This window comes from Branchiostoma belcheri, unplaced genomic scaffold, assembly GCF_001625305.1.
Source record: "Branchiostoma belcheri isolate BF01 breed outbred unplaced genomic scaffold, Haploidv18h27 scaffold47, whole genome shotgun sequence".
Lineage (NCBI taxonomy): Eukaryota > Metazoa > Chordata > Leptocardii > Amphioxiformes > Branchiostomatidae > Branchiostoma > Branchiostoma belcheri.
Genome location: NW_017804098.1, coordinates 1099415 through 1121392, shown reverse-complemented (window position 1 = coordinate 1121392; position 21978 = coordinate 1099415). Strand labels below are relative to the sequence as shown.

Genomic DNA, 21978 nt, shown 5'->3' with positions numbered 1-21978 from the left:
TTCTCTATGCTCAAGTCAATGCAATAATGAATAGTACATGTATTACATTTTTTTTAAACTACAGGAAATTTCATTTTGTATGCAAAGATTGCATTGAACTTTGTGCAGAACTTTCTAACAGCAATGTAAAGACTGATTTCAAAGAGAAGCCAGAAATGATTGACATTTGAAAAGTCAATCTTTATATAGAGTGTCAGTACAATGTAGTAACTTAAAATCCTTCCCAAAATAAAGGTTGACTACAAGCACAATGTATACTTCAACTGACACCTACAATGTAAAGAATTTTTCTCAGGATATTTCTTCTTGACAGTTCAATCCTAACAGTTAAGTTGACAAAATTTAAAAGATACAATGTCATGTGTCACTCAAGAAGTTTCTCTCATGCAGACTTTCCTTTGTCAGACATCAATGGTATGGAACATTTTCTGCCAATTTTTTTATAACCCCCATATCAAGACAATTTTATCAAAGTTGCTTTGATTTCTACGTCTGGTTCCATTCACTCCATTCATTCAGATGGTTCACCCACAAGTTTTGCTATTTGTTCTAAGTCTCCCGACACCCAACCGGTGGGTCTACCAGGAGGAAGATTCTTCCACTGCATTTGGCTAGGTTTGATGGATTGTCTGTGTTTTATTACCTCTCCGTCCAGACTCGAGAAAGCTATGAATTTTTAAAGACATTGGATTGTTGCAAATCTCAGCAATTGCACCATACCAATTGTTACTGTGTCACTTCCAAGGGAGAGAAGGATACTGTGCCAAAAAGCATGTGTGTAAGCAGACAATGCCAAAGCCATTCTCAACACACAAAAGCCAGATTAATTTGCTTCCCTTGCAGCCTTGTATTTCACTCATCAATATTTTACATCATGTTTAATCCAATAGTCTCTATGAAATGAAGTACCCTGTTTTACCTCCTTGAATGAGAAGACAAAAAGCTAGCAAACGGGAGGGCAGTTACTTCTCACGCTATGCACACGTTCCTGCACTAGTCTTGTTGTTCAAAACTTTCAGGGCCAAATATTGATTTAAAAAGTCCTGACCACTCTACATACAACGTAGGACATAGCTAAGATGTAGTTCCCTAAACCAGGGGGAATTCTTTACACTGGACATAATCCCTGGTGTACATCAGCTACTGTAATGTTGAACTGATCCCCTGTGAGCCTGAAGTCTTTCCTTTCATCCTCACAATGATGAAAGTTACGTTACATTGACAGCTGTGGCTTGGGAAGGTGTTGGTTGGAAAGGCCGCGGCCTGTGGGTAGAATGTGGTAATCCATAATGGTTTTCCATATCAGGTTGGGATTAAAGTCACTTCTTTAGCATGCCTTACACGTAGCTCTCCTCAAATATGTGAATGACACTTAACAATGATTTCTCCAAAGGACTGCTACACATTAGAGTTTAGAATTTGATGCCAAGATTCCAAGCCAAGGTGCCAAGTCAAGATTCAAACCTCTGAACTTTTGATCTAGAAACAAAGTTGTCAAAACTGCAGGATGCAGCTACATGTTCATTGGGCCAAAGACCTTTTTACAATGTAAAATTGGACAGAAATGTTGTTATTTGCACTGCAAAGAGAAAGTTGATAGCTGATAAGTTTTTTAGACATGCCCTCCATTTAATAAGCAATGAATGATAAGGATGTCTTTCAGTAAACTTTAGTTTAGGAATGAAAATGTTTTATTTGCAGTCATAGTGCTTCAAACAATGTAGGGGGTACATAAGAAACTGGAAATGAGATAATCTGGGTCAAAAGCAATTGCCCTGTGCTGTGTTTTATGAAAGCAATTATTGTGGTATGATCCTGGACAAAGACCCATTTCAGTAACCCAATTGGCACAGCCTCGGTGATGAAGCACTACTCTGCAGTGACTGACAAGCTCATTTAAGGCTTTCAGAACCTTAAATTTCACAGGATAACACACAGCCAATCAGAGCACAGTTTGATTACACAGAAATTCAGTTAAATGGACTTTCTGCAATCTGCATTGATAGAGACTGATAATGATCAATAAATGAATCTATAATGATGACTTTTTCTTTTACAAGGGATGTGAAATACTCAGGTTTTAATGACTACATACATGTACAAGGATGTTGTACAATGCGAAGAAATACATTTCTTGAAAATTGCTGGGAAGTATCAAAGGCTTCGCAGCCAAACCAATCGTAGCCAAAGCAAGTGCTAATGATATTTCATACTTCTTTTTAACTTTATTAAAGACAATGAATCAGACACAGATGTATGGACAGAAGTCAAATCTTGAATCATGCTCTTGTCCTCCTCCCATACCGAACATCACTGCTCCACCTTCCTTCAGCAACATCACACAAACATCACTGAGCTTTTCCAGTTACCCAAAAGTCATCAGAGCTGGAGCCATCTTGTTGCAGTAATTTCATTCATGAATATTTATGGCCCTATTCTCCAGATTAAAGTGGAGATTTGATGCTTGATGAAAATGCACTGTAGGTAAGGAACAAGAATCAATCTCCTTCATCACAGGCCTGTCTCCTGACACCCAATTAATAGTCAAGTTTTTAATCAATTCCAGTATAATGAAATTTTGGATCATACTACTTATTCCATGTGATCTCTAAGGACTTTAAAGGAAGCAGTTATCTATTTATTCAAGTCCTATATAATTTGTTCTGGTAAAGGCGACAAACAGCTAAACACACCCACACATACTATATTTTAAGGAAAGTTTGTCAATCTTATACCCAATGTATGTCAGTACATTTCAATACACTGCTATATATTACAAAGTTAACAGTCTCAGTCATGACATTAATGACACTGGTATGGATTGGTGTTATATGAGACAGTCTGATAGAAATATAAATGACTCTTCTTAAAAGAAATCAGCCAGTCTACCCATTTTCTTGATACCCTGTTATTTCAATATCTTTTGTCTTGACCCCTTGGCCTTCCAAATGCTGAAGTAAATGAGCCCAAGCAAATTCAATTTCTTCTGCAGGAGATTTATCTATATGACAATGTAGGACAAGGAAGTAAACTTGTTTTTAAAGTCATCTGAGGTGAATACCATGGCCTGACCTAAGGTCCAACTTGGTTTTCATTCCAATGTATTGATTACAGAAGTTTATTAGAATATTCAATCTGGAAGATTTATGCAGTCAAGTCATTCTTGTAAAAATATGCTCCTGTTTGATGAAAAGTAGGAGTTACATGTACCAATACGGTATGGTTGTTAGGCCTTCCATGGGCCTTCCAAATTCCTTCACTCAGTGATTGGACAAAACTAATATCATGAACAACAATGTTAACAGCAAGCTACAAACATGTACAATATACTTTACCCTTTATGATGCTGGTATGAAATGGGAGCAAGAAGTAACTTTCTGTGTGCATAAGCATTGTTTTCTCTGCCCTGTTGTCCAGACCAAATAAGGGCAGCCAGCCTGGGCCAGCCATCAGGAGGGGTCAAGTTTCCCTCCCCTGCTAAATTTGGAATCACCTTGGGGCCAGCCTCCCAGATAGCTATCAGTGATGAATCCCCCTCCCTAATTATGCCAGCAGTGTGCCAGCAGTGTGGCATGCTACTGGAATTACACCATCTGCTGCGTGGGGAGAGGGGCCCTTCTGCATCAGTCCCCAGCATACCCACTTCTAGAGATCTCCCACAGGATGTGTGGCTTTCCCAACACTGGTCGATAATTAGCAAAAGTCTCACAACATGAGGAACACCAATTAAGCTTTAGTGTACGATGATTATCTTGGCTTAACATAAATGTGTCATAAAGTTCCAAACAGCTCAAGCATTATCTACATGGTGGGAAGCAGTCCAAAACAAATTGGGCAGTGGAGGATTTTATTACAAACTTGATGGAAGGCCTGTGGCCAGCAAAATTGCCACCGTTTAGGTTCCTTCTCCAATCTACAGGAAATGAGGCGTCAGGATTCTCATCATAAAGCACTGAATTTCCTGTCACAAGGAATGGAATATAGGATTGGAGCATCGGAGACCCCAGAGAAAATGTCTGAAGCCTGGTAATAACTTATGGTAGCAGGGCAGCAATGTTTTATTGTAATACTTGCATCAACAAATCAATACGTTTGTCTTTTTTTTGTAATGTCATATACTAGCATCAAAGAAACACAGTATGTCTATTATATTAAGTCCGATTTCTAACAGAAATGACTTATTCAGTCAGAAAGGAACAATGTAAATGAACATGACAGTATGCCCTAGGCATAAGTCTGCTGGTAGATTAAGATCAACTGTGATGGTATTTTGCTGAGCTGTCATATATCTGATTGACACCAGGAAAAGGAATGGCTATAAATACCCACATTTGACCCAGTCATTGTTATGACAGCCTTGTCTATTGTGGGATGATCCAGGAACAGCTAACGTTATTGTTTTCTGGTAGATTTGGTGGAATTTTTTTGAAAACTAGACTTCAGAACACTTTTTGCTCCTCAGGTAGAGAAATAAAAGAAAATTCTTGGGCAAAACAAATGAGGATGAGACTAGGTAAAGGTGAAGCAAAAAAAGGTAAGGACAAAACTAACTGATACCTTATGAGTCTTCATAGTCTACCGCAACTGTAACTGAATAAATACTGTGCCTAATAACATATGGATGCATAATCAGCAAATCACTCTTTCACATATTAAGACAAATTCATTTATTGGCAGTTCTATCCATTAAAATTAGATCCCTATACCTGAAAATGTATGGCGTAACTATCACATTATCACTATGCAATGAAACACCTTGGCTGGATATCATAAATAATTACTGGAAATATCAGGGCTCTGTATGCATTCCATTCTTGGAATGCAAGTAAGCTCGATCATTCAGGGGTCAGCTTTTATTACTTTGATTAGGTAAATGGACCATACCGTTACCCTATGGTCAACCACGTTGTCCATTAGGGATTAAGGATTATGGCCATCAGTACCTGAAAATTGTATCTGTCAGAGAGACAAATGAAAGCACTGACTGTACCATCCCTCACAAGCTGGGAACCTAGAAGGGGACGATATGTCACAGTAGCAGTAGGCATTAGGGTGTAAGTCAGTCATGCCACATGTGCACACAGCCTTCACACAATCCAGGCAGCAGGTTGTGAAGCACTGGATATATCAAACAGATCTCTATCTATACAACTGACCAATTTTCCCAGGAACAATTTCACTTTACCTCAAATATGGTCCCCCAATCAAATTGGAGCAGGCCAAATACAAATGGAGTGACTATACATGAATAATGTAATATCACATCAAAATATGGGGGTGTGATTTCCCTGTAGACACTTTCCTCAATGCCCCCATAAGATGGGAGTGTTTTTTTTTACACCTTTCTATCTCATTCATGTGTACCAATTACACATCACAAAGACCAAAGCCCTGGATTCTGTACAACTCCCTTAGGCAAGGCTATGGAGCAGTACTATGAAGCAAGCCATGAGACCAACCTATTAATCATTGTCATCAGATACTACAGTTTATTTGATAGCAGTCACACTTGCCACCATGTGAGTTTCCACCAATTATGTCAAGTTCCCTGCACACGAATGTCTGTCACTCTTAAGATTTCATCCAGGTTCACTTAAGGGCATGTCATGTCACAATATTGGCGGTGTAGTAATTTGATGATTTCCAATGTTTTCTTCATTTTTCAAGGATGCAATGGAAGCTTAATGTCATATCTGGTTATCATGCTAAATAGAAATGTTAATTTTTCTGAGTTAATCAGCTTGGTCAGCTTGGATATCCCTGGGGATACACTTGTACATGTCATTGTCTAGCATGAATGTATAGCACCTGCTTCCATTTATTTCAGCTAGATACCATCATTTCACTGTGAAGTTTTCCAATTACCCCAGACTAAAGCACCTGCTGGCCTCATTTTACCTTTTCCAACCAGTCACCCTAGTCTCAACCAGACTTCTTTTGCTGAATAAATCGTAGAAATCAGTCTAAAAAGGGTATTAATTGGCCAGAGAAGGTAGCCAGCCAGAGAAGCTCCATTTGCCTTGCCAAGCAAATTTAAGATTTATTCAACCTGCAAAAGAAGTCTGGTGGAGACTACAGTCACCCTGTCAGCAAACAGTTTTACGTTGCATAGATAGTGCTTTCACCCTAACCGCACCCTAAACAGTTAACTTTTCAACATGCAATGTGTGGACAAAACAGCATTGAGGTCATAGAGTAAATAAGGCCTTTCACAGTTGCCTGGTAAGAGTTCTAACTTTGCGTCATATGTAACTTGATACATATACGTCATGTTGAATACAAATTGACTGAAACTCCTGTTGTTTTCTTGGCACCTGAATATGCAGTTGGCACCCCATCTATGGGGCCTTTGTAAGGGAGAGAAAACGGAGATTGAGGTCATATCACCATAAACCATATGTTGAAACCCTGTACAGTGAAAATAAAACTTGTTTGGTTCAAAATGTAACTGAATGAATTAGCACTTGTGTCATGAAACAAATCCATTCATCAATGATATGATTACATTGAGTGCATATTTAGCATAGGAGAAAAACCTATTTTCTCTAAAAGGCAATGTTACATGGTGGAGCTACATTGGCATTTTCAAAGGCTTGTCGAGAGAAATCCCATGTTGATTTTCTCCCCACAAACCCATTACATTGTACATGCTGCATGTAACAGAGCATATGGCAGATCTGATAAGCCGGTGCTTTAATTAGGAAACTATTGTAATTTTCTTACTCATTAATGGAATCTATCTCCATAATAACAATACAGTGATGCTGTGAAGAGCAAAAGCGACTACCTTAATTCCAGCAGATGTTTTGACATATTGTGAGTAATGCTGATGATTACCCTGCCTATTTTAAAACATGGCTGCCATCATACATAATAAATAGCCTGTAATGTTAACCAGCAAGGTTTCAGTAGAAGGTTGTTTTACTAAATACTGTAGGATGCTATATATTTTGTTGTGTCTTTTTTCCAAAATATTTGGACAGCATTTTAGACTTCCATTTTCAACCTTTACATTAATAAGGTTAGTATCTTAGTTCAATTTTATTATGCCCAGTTTGCTTTTTTTTTTAAACTAAGGTCATTGGGTTAAAGGTCAAATAGTACATGGATTGATAAAACATACTTATGACTCCTGAACCCAGAAGCTTGACAAAATGTTTCTTTCCAAAAGGAAATTATTTGGACAGATTGCAAGATCTTTTCTTAATCCTTCCAAAGGGCCAATTAAGTGCATTTTCAAGATATGACAAGCATACCTCTTTGCCAATAAAAATTTGCATAATCGTGTGTTCCTCATCATATAGGTGGTAAACATAGAATACCAAAGACAGACAAGTTGGATGATAATTGTACCTCCTTGTACCCCATCAAAACATACAGTAGTTAAACTAGATGTGTTGCACGTAGTGCCATCAGTTCCACTATCACGATATACATCATGGTCCATTATACAATAGTTATCTGTGAGGTATGAGTAAAGCCTGCCCTTCAATGTCTGCAAAGCTTATATTCCTGTTACCTTGCTTCAATCCAGCATGGCTCATCAACTTGGAATCAATGGTAATGCTATTTCTTCTCACACAAACAGGATATCCATAAATTTCCATCTTACCTTTGGCCTAAGGGAAAATTTGTCAGTACTATCCATTTGTATCTATTAGATTATTTGTGACAGGATGTGGTATCAGGTATTTTGACCACACTGGCAACACCTATTATTCCCATGGATCATCAACATTTCATATACAATGTAGTGTGAGTTATAAAAAAAGTATATTAGCAAACCCTATAGATAATATTTTTTTGTTTACTTAATCTTTATAAGCAAGACTCTTGTCTTGTCTAACACTGTTTCAGCTGTTCCATGCAGTTCTCCATGTAATGTAATGTTTTATAAAATTGAAATTACGTGTATAGGGAAAAACACCAATGTCCAGAAAAGTAAAAGAATGTTCTGTTCTGGGGTATATAATGTTTTACTGCAGAAGAACATAAATCTGCAGATGTGATGTGAGAGATGCTTGCATGAATTATTAATCAGACATGCAAATTTCATGTGCATGGTCAATTCTTTGGAATTGGAAGTGTTGCCTACTACAAAACAATGAAATATTTCTAAAACACCCAACCACTCACACACAGCATTCATAAAAGAAGTCTATCATCCAAAGTTATATAATATATACTATTTAATAAAAAAAGATAATCTAAAACAAGCAAAAAGGCCACAGGGACTAGAACAGAGAAATACTCTACAACCATGGATAACTCCATGCTACAACTAGATGCTATGATGGGTGGCCAGGTAGCAGATAGTGAGAATGAAGATGAAAATGGATCAAGGTACAAATTTAAGCTGCATACAAAATGTTGTAACTTTATTTTGTGTTTCTTATTGGCATATTCGTGTACAATATCTACCAGTAGTATTTATGTACATAATGTATGTACATCCATGATGTACATTGTACGTACAGATATGGAAATGAAAATGATTGTTTTGAGCAGCACAATTTCCCCTCACAGGGGCCCCACCTCTGACCCTACCATCCAAGCATGTAGCCTCTGGCTGCATCCACGGTTCAAACCCATTAATTATTGTGCCGGTGGAGAAAATGGTGCAATAATAATGGCCAGTGGGCATATCCGCTTGCACTCAGTCTTATGTGCACAAATAGCCAGCCTCCCCATTACTTTCACATCAAATAAAAATTGACCACATCTCAAAAGCTCTTACCTCTGTAGAGCTGTATTTTTTAATGTTTAGAGCTGATTTTCAGTTAACACAGCACTGAGGTATTCAAAAAAATCTATTTCTGCACAAAGGTGTTGTGATCGGCTTTCCATTGGATCGATCATTTCAAGGTGGCCTTTTCCCCCTGGATGTGCCTGCACGACAGAATAGCCAATCATTTCTCTTGACTCCCTGCATGTATTTCTCCCAGTTCAACCTACATTTTGTCTACATTGGCTTAAAAGGGAAACTGCTTTCCTCGCCAACAATAAGGAGCCTGTAGCTACATTTGAACCTGGATGCACCTGAGCCAAATCATCATGTCAGCAGTTGGTTCTGTGCACCTAAACACCTGTGACTTGGACACATCCTCCAAGGAGGTCTGTAATGTTATCTCACAGGTATTTTTTCTCAGGCAACTGAGAATGTACTAATATTGATGTCTGACTTATTAAAAAACAGTTATTGCATGTTGATTCTTGAGATGTGAAAGTTCTTTTTACAACATTGTGGGGCAACATGTTCTGCTCAGGTTCGTATGCAAGAATAACTTTTAAGAGAAAATGCTACAAAAGTTGACTAGGAGTAGATTTAAATGTAGGTAATGGCTATTTTACAACATAGCTTTCGGCTAGTTACAAAATATGTAGTAAAACCAGTTTCAGATTAGACAAGACAAAATACTTAATGGGACAAAAGTCTACACTGTGAACAAAACAACACTGTGACAACAATAGTGAGACAGGTGTTTTCCATCCAGAAACATCTTGGCAGTCTTGGATGATCGATAAAAGGCATTCTATCTGTATTCAGTGAAACTTCACATAAAAGATAGATAGATCTACATGTATTTGGAAGACAACTTATAATTACAACCGGTTCCAATTCTACTAGTCATTTTTTTATTGCATCCTGTACATCATGTGTACAATTCCTAGGGAAAAAAGTGGTTTATGATGGATAGATGATTACTGGTGGTTTACCTAACTGTCAATAAATTTCCACTTGTCACCCCCATAGCAATAGCCTTATTGTCAGTTTCTAAAATGGCAAGGTACACAGATCTTAGGCTTTTCACATAGAAAAATGTTAAAATATTATTTATTTTTGCACCTATTTTATGCAACTGCAAATCAGTTTTTGCTGACATAGCAACATAGTAGCAGGACTTCGCTGTAGTACCATTAGTGTGGTTTAGAGAATTCTCTAACCTTCAATGATCTAAATTTTGGACATTTATCTTCTGTCTGGCTCATATATTTTCTACAGTAAAGATGGGCTAGATTGAGGTGCATAGAATCCCAAAGGTGTTTTACTATCTGACAACCAAATTCAGTGTATGTGAAGATGATAATCATCATGGCAGCAAGGCATTTTTTATTGTGCAGACACAGAAGTCAGTCTCAATAAAAATCCTTAGATCTATGGAAGTGATCAAAAATAGAAAGGAGGTCACATGCATACATGATAATGATTGGCCCAAATTTTTCACCATAGCAACAAAAACAACACCATATCTAGTGTGTCTTTGGCCACCCCTGTATCATAGATTGCTTGCACACTGCTTGCAAAAATAAATATCACAACTTTCCCCCCAAAGGTTAGAGTATATAAACTGATCTGATGGATTGGCATCTGGCCATAAAATAATGATCACATTATCACTGACCATTCCGTTCACATCTGTTCCAAGCTAACTGCTCAGAGATAGAGCATCCTCATCTGCCCCATGACGTCTCCTTAACAACCACTGGTACAGACATGTGGCCTGAGTTTAATGTTCATAACCATTCTTATCTTGTGGACGTCATCACAACTGTGACTTTGATAGTCGCCATGGTACTTAACTAGGCAGAACCCTCAATCTATATGACAGTGTACCATCTGCATTTTTGCATCGGGAGACAGCTGCCTCCAGCAGACAATATTCCACATACCAACCTTGTAATTTTGACTGTAACAGCAGACTTATAAAGTTATCTTTTGTATAAAATGCAAAAGGCCTAAATCCAATTTCTCAGGCAATTTTCCAATGTCTTGGCATTTTGCCTGGTAACCAAGTAAAATGGAAGAAAACCTTTCACATTAAGACATTTTCTAGAAATGCTATGCCTCCTGGTATACTGGTAAATGCCATTTATGATGACAATTGGGTTTGGTGTACTAAGGAGCCAGAAAAATAGATATCCATCAGTACTGTTCCCCACAGCTACAGTATTGGTTTGTCCCATATAGAGCAATATTCATCCTGTCAAAGGTCTAACGGTACATCAACATGGAGTCAGGCTGTCGCTTCTGCTACAGTATAGCTGAGGGCCATGTAGGTATTTACTGTTACAAGCAAGAATATACATGCTGCTGAGATCTTGTTTTAAACCCTTACTAAGTCTTAGAGTCATCTCACATTGTGCCCTATTGGTATGTCTAATAATATACATGTATTGGGTAAGTATGTCAATATAACAAGACAAGTAAAAGGCATGATACACACAATAGATGAGTACACAGACTTGTAATCCATGTCTGGCTGCAGAATTTTGCTTAGAGAATTTCTCTAAAATGCATGATGATAGTACATGTATGTTGCTTTTATCCTTGTAAATGGCCAGCTAAATCCACTGCCCAGAAAGATAGGTCATGCCCCTTGGGAGTACCAGCCACTCCCTGTGAGGAAAGCTGGTCCAAGTGAGACTTGCACACCCAAATCCTCTTGTGGAACTCTGAGCCAGCTTAGGCATTCACACTGTGGGTCATAAGCTACAAGGCAACCCCTGGACTCAGGAGCAGAGTAGGTCAAGCCTTTTGACAATGTCACAATTCCATGTTCAGGTTTTGTCTTCTCAAAATATCAAATTTGTAAACATGTATATTCCTGGATAATTAGAAGTGATTTCATTTGCTCATTGATTGGGATCATCAAAAGGAAGATGGGACAATTGCTTTGTATTTCATCTGAAAACCGGTATCTCCTACATGCAGTCTATTGAAAGAAAGTATGGTAAGTCCAAGTAGGTTTGGACCTTGAATCTTATATCTGATTACACTAACCGGAGCCACAAGTTGTTTGTAAGTCAAGAGGAAGTTATCACCAAAGCTGCCAGATGGGCTGTCAAGACATGTAAGTGAAGCCCTGTAGTTAAAGCACTACTATTATGTACTATAATGCAACTGGAGAAGGTTGTACAGACAATTCTCCCCAGCCACCCACAATTTTGTATGCAAGTTTTGAAGACCAATTTCCTTTTTCCCATCACACGCCTATGTTCAATCAATGGCTGTAGTTCAATGGCCATGATCAATAAAAGTGAACAAATAACTGAACCTGAGTTAATGGGTATTCCTGGGATATCCACAAGAAGGGAGATATTTAATGGCTGAAGAGGAACAATGAGATTACTCTCTACCAGAATTGTCATGGAATATATTATGCCATGTTCAGATATTTATGAGCTAAGAGACTAAAGACAGAAAAGACTTCAAAGAAAAGTTGAAGTTGCTCGCTTAAAGGAAAATGCTGCTTTTTACCATAAATTTGTCTTAGAATTTTTGAAGAAACAAGAGCTCTTGCTGACAGATTTTATCATATCTATGTGGACCCTGTAACATGTTGCCTTCATCCTTTCAGTATTAATGCATAAAGCAGAATATAGCAAATTGCTACTGTTGGATGTTGGCTCGATTCATTCAGGCCCCGCCATGACCCTATTTCCTGGAATCTTACTGCAATGTTTATGCTGTGGCTAAGGCTGTGCTATTTTGAGCTGGAGAAACACATTGCTTGCTGAAGCAAAGCCATTAGACTTGTAACATGTACCTGTGAACTTTTCATAGACTGGCCAGATAGGACATGGAAAGGACAGACCCGATCTAATAGTAAACTGTCTCCTATTAAGGAAGATACTTATCTCTTTTGTAAAGCATGTCTAAGTCACCCCATTTGACCTCTGTGTATCATGTTTACTGTTTTGTATACAAAACATTGTATATACAAACTAGCATGTAAACAATACATTAAGCTGCAGTTTAGTGTCAGCATGTAGAAAATTGCATGTATACTTACGATGTTTCGTCGTTTTGGAATTCCAGCTCGCCAAAAGCGTCTTCGTAGTCATCACCACCACCCTTGGCTATTCCATCGATGGTGCGATACGGGACACGGACCACACCTCTGGCACCTGCTCCCCTGATAACCTTCAACTTGTAGGTGCCAACACTTTCATGAACTTCTAACTCCTTGTCCTCGAAGGTGAAGACTCCTGCGTGGTCATCGTCCAGGATGTTGATGGTAGCTACGGCAGGGCTGACCAGCTTGATGTCGTTGGCGCCCCCTGACTCTGGGCTGGTGCGGACGTTGCTCAGCTTCATGAAGAAATGCTCATCCTCCTCAAAGACTTCGTCATCGATGATGGTAACGGAGATCTCCTTCTGTGTTTCACCTGGCTTGAAATACAGGGTGCCCTCCACATACTCGTAGTCGGAGCCCGCGTTGGCCGTGCCATCCTCAGACTTGTAATCAACGTAGGTAGGGCGGTTGAGATCTCCACCCCTGCGGACAACAGTCACGTCGAATGTGCCCACATTTTCCAGAACGGTGAAAGTGTCTGGGTCGAAGTACACCTTAGTGATGGAGTCATCCTCCTGGCCTATCCTGATCTCTGCGAGGCTGGCTTCCCTTTGCATGTCCTTCTGGATGCCCTTTTTGATGACGTTGCCTGATCCGGTCATCTTCCTGGTAGCCTGGATACGGTAGAATGCTCTGCTCTTAGGGCCGCTGTTGAGCAGCTCGTAATTGGCCTTCTCCATGAGGGTATCCATGTCAGCATCGGGATATTTCCTCCTCAAATCCTTCAGCAGTTCTTGGATTTCTCGCTTGTTGTCACCAACTCCATATGGAAGATCACCATCAGCCAAGTCATCCTCCCCACCCTTCTCAGCCAGCTCCATGTCACCACCTTCAGATGCCACAATGACCTTCTTGCTCCTGCTTGCACGATATCTCTTGTCCAGGTACTTGTAGAAGAGCAATCTCCTGTCGGCAACATAGGCGATGAGCACACAAACAGGGAAGAAGGCCAGGGTGACGATTCCCTCCCACACATCTACACGTTTTGGTGAGATGACAGAAAGGATGAGGAATAGCCACAGGTATGCGAACAAGCTCCACGATGCAGTGACGATAAACACTCTCAAATGCTTTATTCTGCGGACCTCACCATCAGGAATCACCTGTACACAGATGGCAATGATGACAAACAGGTTGAAGGCAGCACTACCTACAATGGTAGCTGGTCCCAAATCTCCTGCATTAAAGTTGTTTCCTATGATTTCAATGATGGACAGAAGGATCTCAGGGGCTGAAGATCCCAAAGCCATGAGAGTCAAGTTGGAAACTGTCTCGTTCCAGACTTTGACAACCACAACTTGGGTTGTACCATCTGATCTCTTGATTGTTACTTCTCTCTCCTGTGCAGTGATGACCTCAATGGCAGCCATGAATCTGTCCGCAATGATTGAAACTCCCAGGAAAAAGAAGAGCAAACCGGCAAAGTAGATCGTAGCTCTTGCAGCCTTGTCGCCCTCGGTCATGACAACGGGTTCCCACAGAGGTAATATGACACCCTTCTTGCATGGATCGGCCTCCATGCTGCACACGGCCTTGGTGGGGGCCGGGCTCGTCACATTGTCCTGAGCGCTGATGCTGTTGGCTTGTAGTACCAGCAGGAACAGGGCGGCTCCCCACAGCCACCTGCCCGACAGCGCACCTGCTATTCTCCTGAACGTCTCCATGTTTCTCGCCGGGTGACCCGCCTCACACCCACCTACGGGACAGAACAAAGAGATGTTGTGTTTATCTGGGCGGATTCAAGGGTTGTATATTGAGCGGTAATTTACAAGAAAACGGTCTACCCCTCGGCCACGCCTCTTCGTTAAACAAAGTGCAACGGCCAGGCTTTGTCGCCCCAGAGCCGAGCTGACAATGCGAACCATCCAAACGTTTGCACTGAAGAGCTATATATGGCGAGGACCAGTACTTACGTCCACCGGCGTGCACTAGTCGGGACTGTTTGCTCGCACCCAATTACTGACTACAATGTTAGTTTCTCTGCACTCGTCTGAGCGACCTGGGGACGTTCCCAAGCCATTCAGCATTCTATTCTGGGTGACCGTCCGGCTCCACCTTGCACACACCTTGCCCGGCGAGTGTAGTGTTGGCGCGAGCGTTTGCGGTGATGTCCCGGGCCGAGTCAGGTACACTTCCGCGTTCTGATCACAAACCAACCCGACTGACGTCCCGTGCCCGCGACACAGTTTTCTTCCCACAACACGCCTCAGTGTTTTATGCCCGTCTGCTCAGAATTATTCAGCAGGCACCCCTCTGCAACACACTAATTTCTGCACAGCTATCGGACCATATCATAACACGAGAAGCTTGCCAGCTAACTGTCGTTACGCCTTACTGCACAGTCCAACTGAAGGCGGGGACGGCCTTTTGAGCAGTGAGGCTTTCATGTACTGATGTAGCTGCCTTTGGGTTAGGGCGGACCGCAGGGTATCACGGGTAGGGAGCTATGGCGCTTCAACTTATCGTGGTGTGTTATTAAAAAGACGATCGTTATCGACACAAACTGTCTTTCTCTTTTTCAGTTGAATTTCGGAAACAAATATACTAACATCTGAAAGTAGTACGGTAGTAGTAGTAGTGTGATCGAGAGACGCCTGTAGCGGAGGCACTGCACTTAAAGCGAAGGCCTCCATAGGTGTTTCATACACTTGAAAAACAAAACGTCCCATTCCCTGTAAAAACCTAAAGCAGCTACCACCATATTTGACATGTCCACAGTTACGGTGGACTGTGTGGAGGTGAAGACTTCAGTCAATGAGGGTGCCTGGAGCGGAACAAATGCCGCTCATTTACATCTTTCATGCCCTCAAGTCAGATACGATCACCGCCATAGTTCCCGGCGGACTACCTTTTGCGTCACATGCCTATTTCTGGCATTAGATAAGAGGAAGCGTTTTACAGGCCTACCTACTGTAGATAGCCAGTTTCCTTTTCAACTAAATGGCGGGGTCAGATACTGCATACGCGTTGATGTACTGTGATGTAGCGCCTAACTGCGCATGAATTTATTTTCCCTGTAGGTCCCCAGACAATTCATTACTGAACTCACCCATTGATCAGTTGTTCTCATCTACCGGTGGTGCCAGCCTTGCTCGTAATACAAGAGCTTTTTATGTTGTAGATGATAAGAATGGTCACGTGACCAGGTAGTACTAGTAGTTCTTTTCTTTCGCTTATGTCGGTAAACTCAATGATGAACTGGGTGCATTTCCAGACAAACCCATGGATAGGCATTGCTAACAATACACGAGAGTGTATGAGAGCTGTTTATCAATATAAGATTTGATCTCTTGCATGCCGAAAAAAAGGCAACGTCTTCTGTCCATAAATGTAACATGACTGACATAATTCATGCTTATTGGCCGTTGGTAGGTTCAAGCAGAAATTTACACGCAGCCTGAGTAAACTGCTTTCACAAGCTTACGTAAATCGTCAATTTTTTTTTAGTGTTGCTAACCTGTGGTTTGTGACTAGTTTGTGTACAAGTGCCGAGGAGAAGTGCCACTTTCATGTAGGCGTACTTGCGGTTAGTCAGTTCTCGCCCCCAGGCGCCTAACACGTGCTCTGTCAATGCCACTAGTCAAAGCGCAAAGACAACGCTCGTATGGCCCGGCTCTTTGCCATCTATAGAGTAGATCATAGATGGCGGGAAAGTCAGATGATGAATGCACTGTGACGGGTGTCTGTTATATCGATGAGTGTTCCAGAGACACAGCTGACTACTTCTTTCCAAAAATATTTCACAAATTTCTATTTAAAAAATCATGTTTATGTTCTGCGAGGATGCATATGCGACCCCTTGTATGGCGGAATTTTGAATCGAATGTCTTCTCGCTTTTATCGCTCCCATCGGATAAGATGTGCCACTTGATCAAGCACCAGCCATCAGTATCCTAATTAAACCATTGATTCCCTGACAGCGGTGCGCACAGCTCCACAACCCGCGCGATATTATAAGTGTTCGGTGCAGCGGTCTTACAAAAAAAAGCTCAGATCTTAAACCAATGCACAATACCAAAGGTTACGAATTATATTTACCTCTAGAATTTATAGTAGCAATTGTGAATATAAGCTGAAGTCAATTATAACGTGGGTGCAGAGACAGCTGGGGTCCGCCTCCTGCTGACTAGGAGATGTGACAAACGTCTGTGTACGTTGGGAGGGGGGAGTGCCTCCTTAAAAAATAATGTTGAAGATGAAGACCGTCAGATGGTCGGTTCAATCTAAACTTATATTTTACATTAATTTCTTCTCGTCCTAATGCTAATGACGACACATTCTACATTGTGATGTTGAATCGAAGCAACCTATTTCCAGCGTCACGACATGATCTAACAAGTCCCTCAGAAACTGCGCTCCGAATTCTCGACATATTCCACATTGGTCTGCTCGGCTCTGTGTGTGCAACTTTAACCAGATCTAGGAGAAAGCCCCTTGTTTTTCCTGTAATCAAGTCCAATTCGAAAAGCTATCCACATGAAGTCCCCTATGTATACAATTGGTCACAGCAGACTATTGAAAGGATTAGACATGCCATATAAGATACGGAATTGTAATGATTACCTGAATATGGTCAGTTCAACTCCAGGGGCGGCAGTTCTTAAAATCCAACTGAATATCCCCTCCAGAAAAGGTCCAATAAACCACCAACCAATGCTCGGCTCTGTGGCTCTTTAGATCCTTAGAACATCGCTACCTCACAAGAGCTGAAAGAACGTGAAAATAGGACCGGAGCAGAGAGGTACAGCGGCACGCGCGTTCTTCCTGCGGGGCTGCACCGCCGCTCTGACGGAAGATGCTGATTCGGTAGACTTGCCCGGTTTCAAATTGCGTTTAATATTATACGTCCATGTGCTTATCCATGAAATTCAATCAATCATAGCGCACATCAGTTCATGCCAGTGAACATACTGCAAATTCCTTATATCTGTAATCTCGTTTTTCGAGCCAAACGCAATACTCCGAGAACCTCGAACAATATCGCAAGTTGGGCTAACGCACTTCTGAACTAAAATTTCGATCTGTTGTCGTGTAATTCGGGGCAGGTTCTTTGGACGATAGATCGGCTGTAGAGGAAAGCGTGTCCTCGCGAGATTGGATCCTATGAATATTTTTAGCGCTGACCCAATCCTGGAGGTGGTGCAGCTCTATGGAGGCGTCCAAGACGCCTGTTTGTACAGACACGCTTTATCCATTATGTTTTAGCACCTGCCAAATACACTGTATCCTGCATTTGCCAGAGTTGTATACAGAACAAACAAATGGACGATTTTAAACAGTGGGAAATGTAGGGTAAATGTTTGTCATTTGGTTTCGGATTTCGGGTAACAATACCTGTTGGTAATTAAGACACTAAGTTTACAAGATCTGTATTTTGTTGTTTGAAGCAGCGTATAGAGGCTGGGGGGGGGGGGTACATTGGCCGCATTGCCAGTAGCCCGACCAAAATAGCGATTGATGGAAGTTACCATGTTGCAATTTTGATGAGGGACCACGAACGGACCAATGCCATCGCGCCACGTTTCGATCCAAACATTTGTTCAAGCAGATGTTGGAAGGGAACATCGTGATACTTTCTTAACCTCCTTCGCTAATACGTGATGTGTTTTTACGAGAGCTAAAAGGTTCTGTAATGGTAGAGGGAGTTATGTCGCGGAACCCGCGGAGGGAGTTAAGCGGGCAAGCTCTCCTCCCGATCAAGGCCCTTCACCCCCTCTAGCATCACGTAGAAACAATCGCTGCCCCGAGGTCTGTGCAGGAGGCTAGCATTAACTGGCTGTCCAGTTTTTTTTCTGGGGATGAAACACAACCATTCTGTGTCAGAAAAGCAACCCAGCTGTAATAGCAGAGTCACTGTACGTACATATTTAACGTTACGTTTAGTAAAACGGCGTTGCGAGACTTCAGAGGTCATCAGAAAAGTCACATTCGTGATCCCAACAAACGACGAGGCTTTTTTTTCAAAAGAATATTAGTCATTAATCACTTGTCATAAATTACTTCAGTTGATTATTCACAAATTGTTACATGTATTTGGAAAATTGTCAGTTAGTGGACGGACTCTAGTGATCCTAGTAGGAATCATCAACAGATTGGGCATAAATAACTTCAATAAGATATAGTGTAAGGTGTGCCGCCTAGCAGCTTATACAAGAATCACATCTCTCCATTGCAGTGTATACGTATCTAGGCTGTTCGTAGCCTGGTATTTACCCGTATTTAGTAACCTGGTTACTGACCAAAAGACAGTTTCAAATACGTCTGGCAACGAGTTTTTGGATAGAGACAAGATTGCTAAATATGGATGGATACCAGGCTAGGCTGTTCGATCAACAGTTCCCAAAGTACTATCAATCATCAGTCCCAATTGTCGGGTCGACCCGTACACACACACACACACACACACACACTGCTGCAACTGAGTACATCTTACTGAGTTGTGAAGGGGCCTTCCTGACTGGACTGCAGTTTTGATTAACGTTTGTATATATTTTTTCAACTCTGGCATTAGGGACTGCATCGTTTTTTTTTTACTCAGCCTCCTCTGTGGCGTATCGTGGTCTGTTCCATGAAGATCATTTGCCGGTGAAGCAACACTCGTTAAGTCTTACTAGGTCTTTAATTATCTTCTGAGTTTCGATAGTTCTCGGTTGACTCTCAGCTGATAGGCTTGTCCACGCAGGCCCTTACAGGCATCCTTCACTTTCACGGCCGTCCGTACTAACAATCAATCATCACGTGGCAAATCGACTTCGTCAGAACGCTCAGGGGGCTGTCGGGAAGACTTATTCAGTAAGGTCTCCAAATGCTCTGAAAACAAAATAATCGATATCCTAATAATTAGCTAGATAAATGCTTGATTAAAGCCAGTTATATTCTTTATTAGATTGAAATGGAACCGCAAATTAGAAAAAGACATTTCCTGTGCCTGAGAACAAATTACAATGATCGATTACAAACAAAGTAAGCAGACAGTAGTAGCAATCGTTGGGACATCAAACTCCCTCTGATCCCAAACGGGATAGCATTTCGCCGATATATATGAGTTTATCGGTTAGTCAAAAAAGCAGCTGTGATGGTGAGCTTTATCATTTGTTCATCAAACTATTTTGGCTGAACAGTAACTGCAGGTCTGAATGTTGTGAGTCAGAAGTGTTACTCGCGTAATTTCGGTGTGATTTCTGAACAGATGTTTAGAGAGAAAAAAATGCTAATCTGTTGGAAATTTACAGGTATTACCAAAGTCAAGAAAAATGATGCCAATACCAATACAGATACTAAATACTAATACCAATAAGACAGAGTTCAAAAGAACATGACAGTGCTCCGAGAGCAGTGAGAAGTTCCTTTAGCATCCCGATGACCGGAATAAATCTGAACAGGTTTGAGATCCGCAAAAAGATAAAAAGAAAACATCGGATTGTATTAGCAGATAGCCCCTCGATAGATTTGCTATCAAACTGATCTATTAAGGACGGTTGAACAATGTACCATTGACGTAGGACGCAATTATGTTCAAACTTGTCCTAACAGCCTGATGTCTCCGCGTTATTTGGTAGCAGCTGGGATGACATCTTTACACACTGACCTGGCACTGTACGTCTGGTCTATGGTGTGTAAAGATGTCACCCTGGCTGAGCAATGTTGAAGTATTCTGTAGCAATGTTACGCATCTGTGACTTGGCGGTGTCATGTTTCCACAGGTCACCTAAGGCGAAAATAAGCATGTCTGGGGAAAGTCCAAACGCGCTCAAGGATAAGTGCATGCAGTATACGACACAGATAAAGATAGGTTTTGAATAATTTAAAATGGTTGCTGTTTCAATTATAAACCAAGTTCACTGTAGTGTTGATGAGGGAGCGCAATGTCTTCTTGATCGAAAATTCTCATAAAAATTCTGTATTAGGAAGTCTCAATCGCTTGGTAATTGTTCTCTGTATAGATGTAACAGTACTCTTTTGAATGTAACAATTTGCGAAGGAATGTGTGTGTTTATGCCCGGATTCATTGACGCATCTTGTCACAAGTGCAGGCCACATAGTCTGCTATATATGTATATGCTAATATAGCAGTCCTGTCAATCAGGCAGGCTTCTAAACAGTCACAGGAGAATCCGTAGGTTCTGTGAAAACAAATGCTGGTCGAATCTAAAATAGACATTTTGTGGCACTCTTGGGCTGCTAAGCAGACTCGTTCTTGACACAAAACTGACTGCCCTTCGAATTCCCTTGTTTTAATGAGCGGCCCCCAACGTCTAGTTAGGAACGTCTCCGATTCGCTGGCGGGAAGTAAAGCATATTCTCAAGAGGCATTTTCACATTTTGTTACCATATGTTGAGTAACCCAAGATAACTTCCGTGTAGCCCGAAGTGTCGTACAGACTATGTTCACTTGGGCGAAATGATGACAAAGTTGTCTGTCTTATTTTCTCTCACGACCAGCCATATGATGTCCACATCCAGATTGGTACCGTCTCTGTAATCTTCCCATATAGTGATCCATAAGCGCAGAGTAAAATGATGTGGAGAGTGAACATTTGTCAGTCATCATGGCGCTAGACAATGGACGTTAAAACAACACATAACCCAAAAATCTGCTTGGAGAAAATCCTATTATCGCACACCCGCGAAAGCCAACGAGATAAAGACACATGTAACGTGTTCCACAAGTCCATCAAGATGTTTTCTGAAATATTACATGGTCTATAAAACTACTTCGGTTTAAAAAAAAAGTGCATCATCTCAGCAAAGAATGGTGCGTTACAGCTGCGAACGTATGGAGACAACTAATTGCAATACTCCGTTGGAGGTCATTGACCGCCTTCACGGAGTAATAACCTTTCAGAATCGAGTCTTTGAGAACGTCAAAAACTAAAACGGTTGTCATCTCTGGGCGAATTGTAGTCCCTGTTCAGATCAGTCCATTTAACGCTAGGATTCAACAGTTCCCCGAAGTCATATCTCTTAGAGTCTTCCAATTTGTGGAACTTGGAACGACGTCTCCTCAGATTTTGCTGTGTCATGACTTTTAAGAGCACGAGCACGACTTCCACCTAAAGGTCATCTGGCAGGTAGCCATATCATCACTATCAGTGTCTGTCTTCCTACTTTCTGGCAGTCT

General features: G+C 41.1%; 1 protein-coding gene across 5 annotated transcripts in view; it reads right to left on the bottom strand.

Annotated features, from left to right (window-relative positions):
• Nucleotides 1–17839, bottom strand: part of LOC109479147 (sodium/calcium exchanger 1-like) — a 46681-nt gene extending 28842 nt beyond the window's left edge. For 2 of the 5 annotated variants that reach the window (XM_019781019.1, XM_019781020.1), the window contains exons 1-2: nt 17421–17839; nt 12795–14553 (exon numbers count right to left, since the gene is read on the bottom strand). In XM_019781019.1, coding sequence (XP_019636578.1) covers nt 12795–14521 — 1727 coding nt within the window. In that variant the 5' untranslated portion in view covers nt 14522–14553; nt 17421–17839. The other 3 variants (XM_019781016.1, XM_019781018.1, XM_019781017.1) reach the window with 3 other exon arrangements.
• Nucleotides 17840–21978: the final 4139 nt, after the last annotated feature.